Here is a 16633-nt window from a genome sequence, read left to right on the forward strand (position 1 = left end):
TTCAAAAGTGATAAACTCCATGGGTTTTTTTTTCTTTGTTTTAACCTGCTGTAATCCACCCCTGAGCAATCTGTACAGCCTCCAGTCCAAGGTACTTTACACTTTTCATTTGATGCCCACTGGTTGTCAGTTTATCTGGAAAGGGTTTGTTCGCTGAATTTGAGGAAGGTTTGCTCTTTAACACAAATGACTTTTCTTCTGCCCAAATGGTTGGTGTATCCTGCCCTATCAACGTGTATATCACTGGTGGAGGGGCAAAGCAAACTTGCAGCCAAAAGGACTTATATAAAGGACAATCACAAGAGGCAAAGGTAAAGTGAATGCACTCAGTCTTTTTCCCAGAGTTGGGGAAGCAAGCCGAGAGGGCATGGGTTTAAGGTGAGAGGGGAGAGATTTAATAGGGACCTGAGGGGCAACTTTTTCACCCAGACAATGATCAGTATACGGAGTGAGCTGCCAGAGGAAGTGATTGAGGCAGGTACACTAACAACATTAAAAAGGTACTTGGACAGGTACATAGATAAGAGAGGTTTAGAGGGATATGGGCAAAATTCAAGCAAATGGGACTTGCTTAGATGGGAATCTTGGTCGGCATGGATGAGTTGGGCCGAAGGGCCTGCTTCCATGCTGTAAGTCATACAGCATGGAAACAGGGTCTTCAGCCCAACTCATCCATGCTGACATTGTTGCCCAGCGAGCTAGTCCCATTTGCCCGCATTTGGCCGATAGCCCGCTAAACCTCTCCTATCCATGTACTTATCCAGATGGCTTTTAAATGTTGCTGATGTGCTCGCCTCAACCACTATTTCTGGCAGCTCATTCCAAATACGCACCACCCTTTGTGTGAAGAAACTGCCCCTGACGTCCCTTTTAAATCCCTCGCCTCTGATCTTAAACCTTTGCCCTCTTGTTTTTTTAGCACCTCCTCCCTGGGAAAAAGACTACGTGCTTTCACCCTATGTCCCTCATGATCTTATGTCCCTCTATCAGGTCACCCCTCAATCTCCTACATTCCAGGGAATAAAGTCCTCGTCTACGCAACCTCTCCTTGTAACTCAGGCTTGAGGAAGTCTTGTCACAGTGGGCTGTTCTTGTTGCTGTAACATGCCTGAATCTGTTTGCCCTCTCACAGTTGCCCATCAGTAACAGACATCCCTGAATGCAAAACTGCCCTAAAGATGTTTCAACTCTTCATATTTCCCAGAATATCCTTGCCACAGAGGGACTGCAGCAAAGATTCACTAGATTACTAGATAGGGTCGATGGTCAAAATCGTTCAGGGGTATCAAAAACGAAAGTGCATAGTTTCAAGGTGAGAGGAAGTTTTAAAGTGGAGCTGAGTGTTACACTTTTCACATAGCAAAGGGCCCGTTTTGGTGTTGTATGACTTTATCACTTCATGTCCCATAATGGAGAGTGAGGAAGTAAGACTGGATTAAATCCCAGAGTCATCTGGAGAGACAAGAGACTGTTGGCACTAGAATCTGGAGCAACACACAGTGGGAATAGTGCCAGCTTCGTCTGCTATTCCAACTCTCCCCTCCCCCATCTGCCTATCACCCCCCTCCTCACCTGATCCACCTATCGCCTGCCAGCTCTTGCTCCACCCCTTCCTCCTCCATACTGGCTACCTCCCCTCTGCTCTTTCAGTTCAGGTGAAGGGTCTCGACCCAAAACGTCGATAATCCATTTCCCTCCACAGATGCTGCCTGACCCGCTGAGTTCTTCCAGCTTTTTGTGCATTGCCCCAGAGCCATCTGACCTTGTGCAAACAGGAGGGAGGTGTTACCAGTCATACAGAATCATACAGCACCGAAACAGACCCTTCGATCATCAAGTACCTATCTATTGTAATACCATTCATCAGCATTTGTTCTGTGGCCTTCTATGCCTTGGTGATTGAAGTGCTCGTCTGGATAATTCTTGTGCTCTGTGATACTATGCCTCTACCACCCCATCAGGTTTGTATCACTGAAGGAACTCCTAGACAATTGCATTCACTCACTCACGTACTCAACTCAAGTGCACAAGAGACAGGCAGGTGATTACGGAACGCTGATTTCATGAATGTGACCCAACACCATCAAGTCCCACAAGTGCAAATGGATACACCCCACCCTCTAACTCAGAAATTAATAAGAGTTTGATTGTCGTTCAGTTGGAGTTGACACACATTTTCTTTCCACGCTTAAGTGTCCTAGATAGAAGCATTCAACAAAATAGGTCTGCCTTGATTTAGCCAGCTGAAATGTCATTTCACGGAATTGAAAGAACGTTAAATTACTTACACCAGCAGAAATGATCATTTTGCAACTCTCACACTTTATCCCATGAGAAAATCCCCTAGAATTGCAACCATGGCTTGCAGGAGATAATAAAACCAATTGTAAATTGTGCTGTTGTTTTTGGTTATCTGATGTGTTGTACAAGGAGGTCTGTTTCCTTTTTAATCAAGAGGGAAATGTTTTCCACAGGAATTATTCGGGTAGCTTTACCGAATATGGACAGGGAGGTCAAAGAACATTACCTGGTTATTGTTGAGGCGAAGGATATGGCTGGACTGAAAGGAGGTCTCTCGGGGACAACAACCGTGACCATCACCTTGTCTGATGTTAATGACAATGGACCAAAATTCCAACACAGTAAGTATGCTCCCAGTTCAATGGGATCTCTCAGTATCATACGAGTTATAAATATTGAAGACACGGCATTATGTCTTCCTGTCGCCATTAACATAAATTTATAACCAGAACTCTTCTTGCAAACATAGAGCAAAATTTGTTTTCAAAGACCACCTGGAGTGAAAATCTGTCGACGTAATAAAGATAGAGGTAACTGTTTCAGTATCTGGAGACCATAGTTGAGCCCTTTCATTCCCGACTTTCTGATCCTACAGAAAAATTTAGGCTATATTTTATTGTGGGATTTTGGGAATGTGGTACAGTTGGAGGTCCCATTCTTCCAACGAGATGTTAGACTAAGGGTCGGTCTCCCCTCTCAGATGAATGGAAAAGATCCCACACCATTGTTTCAAAGAAGAGCAGGAGCACTGCCCCTGGTGTTGTAAGCAGTCTTTACCCTTCCGTCAAGAAATATACCCTGATCATTAACATATTGCTGTTGTGGGACCTTGCTGTGTACGATTTGATTGTCACATTTCCTCCATTAGAGCAGTGACAAGCCTTCATAAATTACTTAATTGGCTATAAAGTGCTTTGGGATTCTTTGAAAGGTGCTAAGCTTCCATTTCTTGGTTCTGTTATGTTGCTCAATTAATGCTGAGCCCTTTGTAGGTGTGCGATAAAGTAAATGTTCCTCATGGATCAAGAAATCCCAGTGCTGGAGATTCCTGGTTTGTTTTGTCATGATGTGTTGAATTAGCCAGGACTCAAAGTGGAGGTATCCTCCCAACAGATGCTTGGATCATGGTGTTATCATAAGCATGGCCAAGAAAGTTCACCAGCGCCTCTACTTCCTCAGGAGGCTAAAGAAATTTGGCACGTCCCCTTTCACTCTTACCAATTTTTATCAATGCACCATGGATGCATCATGTCTTGGTAGGGCAACTGCTCTGCCCAGGACTGTAAGAAACTACAGAGAGTTGTGGACACAGCTCAGCACATCACGGAAACCAGCCTCCCCTCCGTGGACTCTGTCTACACTTCTTGCTGCCTCAGTAAAGCAGCCACCAAAATTAAAGACCCTACCCACCCTGGACATTCTCTCTTCTCCCCCTTCCCATCAGGCAGAAGATACAAAAGCCTGAAAGCATTTACTACCAGGTTCGACAGCATCTTTCCTGCCATTATAAGACTAATGAATGGTCTCCTAGTATGATAAGATGGACTCTTGACCTTGTCTTCACCTTGCACCTTATTGTCTGCTTGCAATGCACTGCACTTTCTCTGAAACTGTAACTCTATATTCCACATTCTGTTATTGCTTTTCCCTTGTACTACCTCAATGCACTATAAAGGAGTGATCTGTACAGATGGCATACAAAACAATGTTTTGCACTGTACATTGGTACATGTGTTATTCATGGTATCCCCGTTGACCTAGGCACTGCCATATGTTGGAAACAGAGCAGGCAGGGTAAGAATGGCAGATTTCTTTCTCCAAAAAAACATTAATGAAGCAGAAGTTTTTACAGCAATCCACTAGTTACAGAGAACATACTTTTCTTTAAAGTCATATTTATTTAATATCTTGAATTTAAATTCCTCAGTTGTGATGGTGGGATTTAAACTCATGTCGATGGATCAATGTTCCAGAAACAAGGCCGTCAGTCTAGTAACTTGGGGTATGCTACCATCCATAATTGTTTGATGTGTTGGTCTGTTACTGAAGGGAAGCATCCTAGAAATTCTTAAAAAAACATTTTGTAAATTTGTGGTTATCACACATTCTAAATTATGGACAAATTGCTTATGTAATGCAACATTCGTAATGTGAGCAGGAAAGTTTCATTATTCCCACCTGGTCTCATTTAGTTTTTTTATACATATTCTCCTTTATAGTCATAGAGTTGTACAACATGGAAACAGGCCCTTCAGCCCACCACATCTCTGCTGACCAGCATGTCTGTCCGTACTAATCCCACTTGCCTGCATTAATTCCATATCCCTCTGTGCTCTACTTATTCAAATACCTGTCAAGATGTCTCTTAAATGTATTGCTTTACCTTGTACGACCTCAATGCACCATGTAATGAATTGATCTGTACGAACGGTATGTAAGACAAGTTTTTCACTGTACCTCGGTACATGTGACAACAATAAGCCAATACCAATCCCAATTCCAAATGTCTTTACTGTTCCTGCCTCCACTACCTCCTCTGGCAGCTCATTCCAGATACCAACTACTCTGTGTATGAAAAAATAACCCTTTAAACTCTCCTCCCTCTCATCTTAAACCTATGCCTTCTAGTTTTAGACACTTCTACCATGGGAAACAGACACTGGCTATCTACCCTATCTATGCCTCTTATAATGTTATATACCTTTATCATGTCATCTCTCAGCCTCTTTCGCTCCAGGGAAAACAGACCTCATCTATCTTATCTCTCCTGATAACTCAAGCCTCCAATCCAGATAACATCCTTGTGAATGTTTTCTGCACCCTCTCTAGCCTGATCATGTCAAGTCAAGTCAAGTTTACTGTCATGGGCACAAGTGCGGTGAGGTACAGGTCCAGTGAAAAACTTGCATCACAGGCATGTAGCTACAGACAACACACAGAACATAAATTATACATTAATCATACAAGACAGTGACGAAAAAACTGTGCAAAGCAAGACATTAGGACAAAAAAAAACTACAATCAGAGACAAGTCCATGGTGGTGCAGAGGTGGTCCATAGTGTTCTGATGCTAAGGTAGGGTTAGGTTTGTGGACAGTACTTCCTGTAGCGTGGGGACCAGAGCTGCACACAACACTCCAAGCGACCAGACAGCACACAATTACTCATACTTTAATTTATGTTTTATTCACTGGAGAACTTTTCCTTATTGTTTAATGCACATAGCTAAATCTACGATCCAGATGAATTACTTGCTTTCCTATCAGTTCCCTGTACAGCATTATCTGCTCTCAATGTTGTCTCCACCGCAAGTCAAAAGTCAAGTACAGATTGGGTGGCCATTTTATGAAACACCCCTCTCAGTCTACAAGTGTGGCCCTGATGATCTGTCACTTTAATTCTCCAATATTCTCCTCTCTACCATCAGAATCATACATTGTTCTAACATAGGCTTCAGGAACATCACCCCATCTTCCTACTGGGCACCCAACAGCCTTCCATACTCAACAATTTGAGTTCAACAGTTTTAGATAATGATTCTGCTCATCCATTTCCACCTCCTTTAAGCCCATCATTTGTTTCTTTATTTTTTCCATTCTTGCACTCGTTCACTGGCACCATCACCCTTTCGTCACTTGGTCAATCCCCATCATGGACCTCTTTCTCTTTCCCTTTTCCTTGAACCCTTAAACTCATTTCATCTCCAACTTTTCCCAGTTCTGATGAAAGTTCATCATTCTGAAACATTAAATCTGTTTCTCCCTCTGCAGAAGCTGACAGACCTGCTGAGTACTTCTAACATTTCTTTTGCTTCTGTGTCACATTTACAGCAGCTGCAGTATTTTGCATTTGTGCAAACACTCTTTTTTAATATTTTTCATGATTCTTTACAAATAAATGTGCAGTGTACATATGCATCCTAGTTGATGCTTACTCTGCAACCAGTATGACAAACACACATTTTCTGGTCACTTTCATACTCCTGTATGTGGGAGGTCCCTGGGTGTAAATTGGCTGCTGATTTTCTTTCATTACAATAGTGATGACACCTTACAAAGCATTTAATTGGCTCTGAGACACTGTTCTACATCCAGAAAGGCACTATATAAATGCAAGTCTCTCTTTAATCAAATATGCATGCAATTAGGAACATCATATTATTGCATTACCTTCTGAAATTTGCTATCAAACATTGCACTCGTTCAGCAATAGGTAGCCATCGCTAGCCTTTGTTAAGTCATAGAGTTGCACAGCATGGAAAAAGGCCCTTCGGCCCATCTGTGTCCATGCTGACCAAGGTGTACATTCAAGCTAATCGCATTTCGCAACACTTGGCCCATATCCCTCTAAACTCTTGTCAAACATGTACCTGTCCATATTTCTTAAATGCATCTCATGTACCTGCCTCACCCACTTCCTCTGGCAGCTGGTTCCATAGATCTACTACCAGCTGTGTAAAAAAAGTTGCCCCTCGGGTTCTTATTAAAATTTTCACCTCTAACCTGAAAACTATGTCCTCTAGTTTTCAACTCCCTAACCCTGGAAAAAAAAGTCCATTCACCCTCTCTATGGCCCTCATGATTTTATATACCTCTCTGAGATCACCCCTCAGTCTCCTACGCTCCAAGGAGTAAAGGCCCAGTCTGCCCAACCTCTCCCTAGAGCTCAGTCCCTCGAGTCCTGGCAACGTCCTTGTAAATGTTTTTTGTACTCTTTCCGGTTTAATCACATCCTTCCTAAAACAGGGATGACCAAATCTGGACACAATACTGCTTTTATCTGCTTGAGATTTTCTGAGCCTCTCCCATGGTTTATATTTCCCTCTGTTGCATTCAATTTTTTTCATTACCAGTGACTCCCCAGACTGTAGGTGGCAGGCATACTGGTTCCCAACACAATCTGGATAATTGGAGTTTCAGTCTCAAAATGTCTGCCCTGAGGGCCAATTCACTTCCAGTGCAATGCAAATGACTTGGCTTCATCCAAAACTCAGCCAGTGACAGCTTGTTACCACTGTCTGAACTCACTATTATATTTTCCCCTGAGTTTGCAGCAGATGGCACTCCACAGCAAGTGAAGATATTATGTCAAGTAGATACTGTGATGGGTTGAGAGGAACAGTGTCAATCCACAAAAAACACTAAAAACCCATCAGTTAAAGAGAATATAAACATGTATCAATCTGCTAAATGTTCAGTGCATTGCACATCTAAGTATGTAATCACTCAATTGACTGTGAGGACTTTTTCCACATCAATAAGATGCCAAGCATGCATCTATTACTGAGAGGAAATTATACCACTCACATTCAGAGACCAGAACTCCTGACTCTGGTGGTTGTGGATTCAAGTCCTCGTTCAGGAATGGCACAAGAAAACCTAGATTAACACCTTAGTTCAAGTGTGCTACATGGTCAGTGGTGCCATCTCTGACATGAGATAGTGAACCAAGACATTGTCTCATCTCTGTAGTGTTAAAAATCAAATAAAACTGTGTTGGAAAAAGCAACAAGGCAGTTCTCCCCAGTTTCCTGACCAATATTTACCCCGCAATCAGCATCAGCAAAGCAAATTATCTGCATATTATAACATTGTTGTTTATGGGAGCTTGCTTTGCAGAAATTGTCCTTCCTACATTTACAACAGTGACACCACTTTGAAAGTTTGTTGTTGTCCAGAGGATACCTTGGGCTTCTAAGGCTATGAAAAGCACAGGACACAAAAAGAGTGAGACTATTTCAAGCCCAAGAACCTTAACCTTAAGATATTAACAACTCAAAACATATGGTCCCTATTGGACCCTTTTGCATTGTTAGAAGATGGTGACATAGGCACGGTAGTGTAGCGGTTAGCGTAACGCTATTACAGCACCAGCGACCCAGGTTCAATTCCGGATGCTGTCTGTAAGGAGTTTGTACGTTCTCCCCGTGTCTGCGTGGGTTTCCTCCGGGTGCTCCGGTTTCCTCCCACATTCCAAAGACGTACAGGTTAGGAAGTTGTGGGCACGCTATATTGGCACCGGAGGCGTGGCGACACTCGCGCGCTGCCCCCAGAACACTCTACACAAAAAGGTGCATTTCACTGTGTGTTTCGATGCACATGTAACCAGTAAAGATATCTAATATTGAACTCAGAAAGTAGTCCTTTGGTCTAACAAGTCTGCACCAATACTGATGCCCCACACAATCATCTTCCCTCCCTCCATCATCTCACTCCAGTACCTCCGCTTATTCTTCCTTTCTCCCTCATGTGTTTATCCATTCTCTCTGTAAATGCTTCAGTCATGTTCACTTTAATCACTGGTGGTTTATTGAACTCTACATTCTCACCACACAATTACTTGAATGGATTTATTGGTGACCCGCTGAGATTCTACTTCCCTCACAAGACAGAGCTAACCCACTGGAATCCTCTGGATCAGCACCTGCCCACAAATTGGCCACACCCTCACGAGGCGACATGTTGCAATTCCATTGATTGCATTGGTTGAGGAAGGTTCCTCAAATCGCATCTAATTTTCTTGGGGAAAGAAAACAGGACAGTGGAAGAACTCAGGGGGGCCAAGCAGCATTTGTGGAGGCAAAAGGTGAGAGTCGATACTTGAGAGGCAGGGTCTCGATCTAAGACATCGGCTTACATCTTTTGCCTCCGCAGATGCTGCTTGACCCGCAGAGTTCTTCCAGCGTTCTGTGTTTTCTTCCAGAGTCCAACATTGCAGTCTCTTATGTCTTTTCTTTCTAAGATACTAATTCACTTTAAAAAAACTATTCAACATCCTTAGAAACGGAGTGTCTGCCAGTGAAATCATTAAGCGGTTCAGCATTGTCTCACAAATTTCACTGATTTTAAACCACTCTTACTAACAGTACCTACTTCTGTGATAAATCCAAATTCAGCTGGATTAATTAACCTGCATCTGGTTTCCACTCTCAGAGGAATACATTGGTTCCAAGGAGTTTAAACCACTCCATCTGAATTCTGATGAAAGGTCTTCATCCTGAAGTGTTAATGTTGCTAGTGTCCCCGTAGATAAGAGATAAGATAAGATATCTTTATTAGTCACATGTACATCGAAACACACGGTGAAATGCATCTTTTGCATTGACTGCTCTGGGGGCAACCCGCAAGTTTCGTCATGCTTCTGGCGCCAACATAACATGCCCACAACTTCCTAATCTGTACGTCTTTGGATTGTGGGAGGAAACCAGAGCACCTGGAGGAAACCCACGCAGACACGGGGAGAACGTACAGACTCTTTACAGACAGTGGCTGGAATTGAACCCGGGTCGCCGGTGCTGTAATAGCATTGTGCTAATCGCTACACTACTGTGCCTGCCCTAATGCTGTAGGACCTGTTGAATATGCCCAGCTGTTTCTTTTACCACCAGGCTCAAGGACAGCTTCTACCCCGCTGTTATCAGACTCTTGAATGGACCTCTTAAAGATGTACACTTGATTTCTCAATCTACCTCATCGTGGACCTTGAACTTTATTTGTCTACTTGCACTGCACTTTCTCTGTAACTGTAACACTGTATTTTGCATTCAGTTTTTTTTCCTGATGTACTACCTTGATATACTTATGTAAAGAATGATCTGTCTGGATGGCATGAATACAAAGCTGTAGTGTAGCGGTTAGTGTAACGCTATTACAGCGCCAGCGACCCGGGTTCAATTCAGGTTGCTGTCTGTAAGGAGTCTGTACGTTTTCCCTGTGTCTGCGTGGGTTTCCTCTGGGTGCTCCGGTTTCCTCCCACATTCAAAAGACGTAGGGGTTAGGAAATTGTGGGCATGTTATATTGGTGCCGGAAGTGTGGCAATACTTGCGGGCTGCCCCCAGGACACTCTACACAAAAAATGCATTTCACTGTGTGTTTCGATGTACATGAGACTAATAAAGATATCTCATCTCATCTCATTTCGGTAGATATGACAATAATAAACTAATTACCAAGATTCCGAGCAAATGGAGTTTTTTGATTTCCATCCCATCATCTGATTGCAAGATTTTGCATTTGTGACATTGGAAATGAATTTCAGCAGAAATTTGAAATGTCATCTCACCAGTGTGCAGACGCAGAGTAGAAACTCTCCTCACTATTGGCCAACAGAGAAAGATTCTGGTTGTGGAAACACAAAGACTGCAGATGCTGGAACCTGGAACAAAGGATGAACTGCTGGAGGAACTCAGTGGGTCAAGCAGCATCGATGAAGGCAAAGGGATGGTCAATGTTTCAGGTTGAGACCCTGCGTCAAGACCTCGACCTGAAATGTTGACAATTCCTTTCCTCTCACAGATGCTGCTTGACTGGCTGAGTTCCTCCAGCAACACGATTCTGATTGTCCCTGGAAATGCTTTCTCTCCTTCCTCTCTACTCTAGCATTTCTTTTTGCACTTCTTCAGATTGCACTACTATCTTTGCACCATTCTGTTGTTTTGTGCCCTTTGCTGTATTTATTGTTGTATTTATTATATGTGCACTGTTTACTCTGTGGGTTTCACTCAAGCAAAGAATTTCATTGCACCCTTGTGTATATGACAAAAAACTTAATCTAATCTAATCTCTAATCCAATCTGTATTAACGTTAGTTCCCCAGAACAGATTGTAACTACAATTAGCCCACATTTGTTTTTTGCCTATTAACAGACACTTAAGGACATGTTTTGACACAATCTACGTGCATTCACTTCTGACTTCGATAACTTCCTTCTGCCGTGCATTGCCGTAGATGGACCTCTGACACTGATAGCATTGATGTTACTCTCTCCTTTCCAGAGTTGTACCACCTTACGGTGCCGGAATCGGCCGATATCAACACCACCGTCGGGAAAGTGATGGCTACTGATGCCGACACTGGACGAAATGCAGAAATGGTCTTCACTGTAAAAGGCAGTGACGGTTCAGATTCATTTGGCATATTTACAGATGGAGAGACCCAGGAAGGTGTCATCATTCTGAAGAAGGTTTGGCTTACATGCTTACTACATGATTTTGGTTTGGAATTCATATACAGATTGCTCATATTGCAAACAGTTATTATCCATCCTTAGAAGCTGAAAGTCTAGCAGTTCAGAGGCAACTACATTTGTTGGGTTTGAAGTTACATATAGACTAGATTTGGTAAAGATGGCCGATTTCTTTTTGTGAGAAAGGGTTCTATCACAAAAGTCCAATGGTTTCATAGTCACCATTATTAAAACTATTTTTTCTTAAAACTGTTTCAAATTCATTAATTAAAATTTCCCGATTGTTTTGGTGGGATTTGAACTCACTTCACTGTATCAGTACCACACTGTTGAATTAGTCATGTGCCGATTAAATCCATCCACCTCTTCCAAGCTTCCACAACATCAATTTCCCTGCTCATCTCCACACAAAGTGTTAGGCATTTTAACCTATGCAGTGTAAAATAAATAAATATAAGCCTTAAGATAAAATGTGATCATATTTCCAACAGAGAGGAATGGGTCTGAGCTTGCATTAAAGTTTCCAGCTCTCTCAAAGAATAAAATAATGTATTCTGTAATGTATTCTGTTCTGTACGAGAAAAATCCCAGTCCATTCTCCAGATTATTTGATCAGCCTGAGACCTACCCCAGTTCTTTATATGTTCTTTTGAAGCTTGAGTTATTTGCACGATCCTAGTGTAGTATGATAATCATGGTCTTCCACTGTGCAAAAGTTGACACCTTCCTCTATCTGCTTTTTCAGGGACTAATCAATTAATCCCATATCCTTCTCTTTTCTCATTGCGCAGTAAGTGGTTTCCTTATCAAGAACTTATCAAATTCCCTTTTGAAAATATCTATTAAATCTCCTTCAATTCAGTCAATGCTTTCTGGGTCACAACTCAATGTGTATAGAAGTAACAAGGGAACTCTTGCTCCCTGAACTACATTATCTTGAATCTTGGAGTTTGATTATTCATCAGCTGGTCAAGGAAACCAATTTATGTGCTCAATGGTCAAATGTTCCATTGAGAATTTGATCCATGGTTTATGAGAAAGTTGCCAAGCCTCGAGGGCCTGAGTTATAGGGAGAGGTTGGCCAGGCTAGGACTCTGTTAGGGACTAGTTTAGATGGGACATCTTGGTCGGCATGGACCAGTTGGGCTGAAAGGCCTGTTTCCGTGCTATATTATTCTATGCTTCCATTTCCAACCCCTCTCCTGTATCCACAGTCACTTTCTTGGTGAGACATGGTTACCTTAAGTAAGTGCATTTTACACCCATTTACCTATATTTGTTGCATTAATTCATTCACCTTGTTGTGAATACATTGTGCATTTTGATATGCACAATATACTTCTATAATCCTCCAAGGCTTCTTCAAAACCTCTTCCCAAGCCCATGATTCCACCACCAAATAGGACAAGGGTAGAGGATGACTGGGAACACCATCAGCTGCAGGTTCCCTTCCTCACTTTGGAAATAGTTTCAAGATTTGTTCAAAGGACGTGGACATAATTAGCTGGGTCAGCATTTGCTATCTGTCCTTCTTTATATGAGAAATGAGAGTAGGACTGGTATAGTGGACAGTCAAGAAGGCTGCCTGAGGTTAGAACAAGATCCAGATCAATGGGGAAAGTGGGCAAGGGAATGGTAGATGGAACTTAATTCAGGCAAGTGCAAAGTGATATATTTTGGGAAGGTAAACCATGCACATTAGTGGCAGGGCCCTGGGGAGTGTTATTGAACAGCGAGGTCTTGGGATACAAGTACAAAGTTCCCTGAAAGTGGTGACGCAGACAGACAGAGTGGCGAAGAGGGCATGTGGTATGCTTGCCTTCATCAGCCAAGGCATGGAGTATAAGAACAGGACGTTACGTTACAGCCATACAAATTGTTGGGTAGGCAGCACTTGGAATATTGTGCGTAATTCTGGTCACCCTGCTATGGGAAGGACCTGATTAAGCTAGAGAGGGTGCAGAGAAGATTCACAGGAATATTGCCTGGACTGGGTGGCTTGAGTTATAAGGAGAGGCTGGGACTGTTTTCCCTGGAACGAAGGAGGCTGAGGGGTGACCTTATGGAAGTTTATAAAATTAGGGGGAGCAGAGATAGAGTAGATAGTCATACTTTTGTTCCCTGGGTAGGGGAGTTTACAACTTGAGGACCTAGATTTATGGTGAGAGGTGAAGGAATTAAAAGGGACCTGAGGGAAAACCTTTTCACACAGAGGGAGGTGGGTATATGGAACAAGGTGCCAGTGGAAGCTGTAGAGATGGGCACAATTACAGTGTTTAAAAGACATTTAGACAGGTCCATGGATAGAAAAGGTTTAGAGGGATGTGGGACAAACGCAGGCAAATGAGACTGGCTTGGATAAACATCTTGGTCAGCACGGACAAGTTGGGCCGAAAGGCCTGTTTCCGTGCTGTATAATTCCATGACTCTATGTTGTTGCCCACACACAACTTTTTTATGTATCCCCTCAAAACCTCTGCAACACTACTCACATTCTCACTTAGTTTCATGTCATCCGCAAACCTTAAAAACATTTGGTCCCCTCAGCGATATTGATATAGATTGCATATTGTCAGGGCACAAGCATCGATTCTTATGGAACACTGCCAGGCACACCCTGCCAACTTGAGAAGGATCAGCTCATCTCCAACCTTGGCTTCCATCTGTTAACCATCCCTCAATCCACATTGGCACATTACCTCTCAAATTTCACATGCACACCGCTCACCAGTCTTCCATGTGGGAATTTATCAAAACCCTTCTCAAAATCCAAATACACCACATCTGTTGTTTCTCCTTCATCCACTCTACTTGACACATTTTCAAAGAATTCCAGTTGATTAATTAAATATGTTTTCCCTTCCATGAATCTGCACTGACTCTATCCAATTATATTGTTATTTAGAGAAACAAAGGACTGCAGATGCTGGAATCTAGATGAAAAACATGACGATGCTGGAGGAACTCAGCAGGCCAGGCAGCATTTGTGGAGAAAAGCAGGTGGTCAATGTTTTGTGAAGTCCTGGATGCTGCCACGGATGCTGCCTGGCCTGCTGAGTTCCTCCAGCATCATCGTATATTGTTATTTACTAGGATTTATTGATATTGATGTTGATTGATATTGGTTTATTATTGTCACATGTACCAATATACAAAGTCGTGTTCGTGTGCCAATTGGTAAATTGGTTTATTATTGTACAGTGAAAGACTTTGTTTTGCATGCCACCCATATAGATCATTTCATTACAACTGTGTATTGAGGTAGTACAAGAGAAAACAGTAACAGGATAACAGGATGTAGAGTAAAATGACAGAATGCAGAATAAGTAGTACCTTAGTACATCGACATAGTAAAAAGAAACTAGAATGCACAATACAGAATACAATGTTGCAGCTGCAGAGAAAGTGCAGTGTAGGGAGACAAATAAAGTGCAAGGGCCACAACGAAGTAGACTGGGAGATCAAGAGTTCAGCTTTCGCGGATGAATGGTCCATTCAAGCGTCTGATAACAATGGGATAGAAGCTGTCCTTGAGTCTGGTGGTACGTGTTTATGTCATGTACTTTATTATAAATTCCAGCTTTTTCCTAGTTATCAATGTCAGTATTTCCCTGCCTTTCCTCTCCTTTTCTTAAGCAGTGGGATCACATTTGTTTCCCATCAATGTACTGGAACCGTTCCAGGACCTTTAAAGTTGGAGTCATAGAGTCGTACAACACAGAAAAGGGCCCTTCTGCCCATCACGTCTGTGCTGACCTTTCTACCCATCTACACTACTTTTCCCATTCAACAGTTTTGTCTCCTCTGACCTTATTTGCTGCCTACCTGTGTTTGCAATGTCTATTTATTTTGCCTTCCATGTTATCCCCTAAACCAAGAGGTTTGCTGGGAAAAATGTTAAAATTTGTATGTAACATATCAAAAGGCACAATGCATTTGCAACATGGTGAATGAATTAATACAACGAAATATGTGAATGAGTGTGATCTAATTCCCATTACAGAAACATGCTGAAAGTATTGGTTTTGTTTTATTGGTATTGGTATTGGTTTACTATTGTCACTTGTACCGAGGTACAGTGAAAAACTTGTCTTGCATACCGTTCGTACAGATCAATTCATTACACAGTGCATTGAGGTAGTACAGGGCAAAAATAATAACACAGTACAGAGTGAAGCGTCACAGCCACAGGGAAGTGCAGTGCAGGTAGACAATAAGGTGCAAGATCAAACAAGGTAGGTTGTGAGGTCAAGAGTCCATCTCATCGTATAAGGGAACCGTTCAATAGTCTTATCACAGTGGGATAGAAGCTGTCCTTGAGCCTGGTGGTACGTGCCCTCAGGCTCCTGTATCTTCTGCCTGATGGGAGAGGAGAGAAGAGAGAATGACCCGGGTGGGTGGGGTCTTTAACTATGCTGGCTGCTTCACCAAGGCAGCGAGAGGTAAAGACAGAGTCCATGGAATTTAAATTAAAGGGTCGCCAAAGGTGGGAACTACATATTTAAGGAGAATCCAAATTCGGCAAAGACAAGAAAAGAAAGGAAAAAGGGGTGGGCTAATGCTATTAGAACGTAGAACATACAGCACAGATCAGGCCCTTCGGCCCACAATGTTGTGCTGACATAGCTATTCCCTCCTACCTACAGCATGCCCATATCCCTCTATTTTCCTCTCATTCATGTGCCCATCCAAGTCCCTCTTAAAAGCCCCCAATGAATTTGCCTCCAGCACCCTATCAGGCAATGCATTCCAGGCATCCACCACTCTCTCAGTAAAAAACGTATCCCTCACGTCTGTTCTGAACCTACCCCGTCTCACCTTAAATGCATAACAAGGGCTGGCATCAGTGTAGTAGTTCGGAAAGAGTCTGGAGCTACGTGCCGGTCAGACCAAGTAAGGATGACAAGTATTCTTCTCTGAGTGGAGCAGACGGGATGCTGATAACCCTGGAATACTTAGTTCCCGGCAGATGGGAATTTTATAGCCAGTAGATGCATGGTTAACATAGTTGGTTCAAAACTACCTCCTAGATTCAAAAACAATTAAGGAAATGACAATAAATGCTAGGTGTGCCAGTAACTTTCAGGCTTTCAAAGAAGTAAAAGAAACATTCCCACTACCAGATTTATCATATAAGATTTATTTAATTCACTGAATTTAACTTTCCTAGTTGCCGTAGTGGGATTTGAGCTCACATCCCCCAATCACTAGTCTAAACCTCCAGATGCCAGCATAGCAACTTTCCTTAATGCTGGAATTTTTGAAAGACTAGGAAATCGAGGGCTGTGGAGAACAAGAACAGAAGAGGAGATGAGGCTGAGGGCAGATCAGCCGTGGTCATATTGAATGACAAAGCAGGTATGAAA

The 16633-nt window shown here is 42.5% G+C and overlaps 1 protein-coding gene across 1 annotated transcript in view; it reads left to right on the forward strand.

Moving 5' to 3' along the window:
* Positions 1–16633, forward strand: part of LOC127574124 (cadherin-7-like) — a 64110-nt gene that overhangs the window by 15155 nt on the left and 32322 nt on the right. Inside the window, exons 4-5 of the mRNA XM_052022836.1 lie at positions 2475–2642; positions 11077–11264. Coding sequence (XP_051878796.1) covers positions 2475–2642; positions 11077–11264 — 356 coding nt within the window. The remainder of the gene's footprint in view (positions 1–2474; positions 2643–11076; positions 11265–16633) is intronic.

Source organism: Pristis pectinata, chromosome 9, assembly GCF_009764475.1.
Source record: "Pristis pectinata isolate sPriPec2 chromosome 9, sPriPec2.1.pri, whole genome shotgun sequence".
NCBI lineage: Eukaryota > Metazoa > Chordata > Chondrichthyes > Rhinopristiformes > Pristidae > Pristis > Pristis pectinata.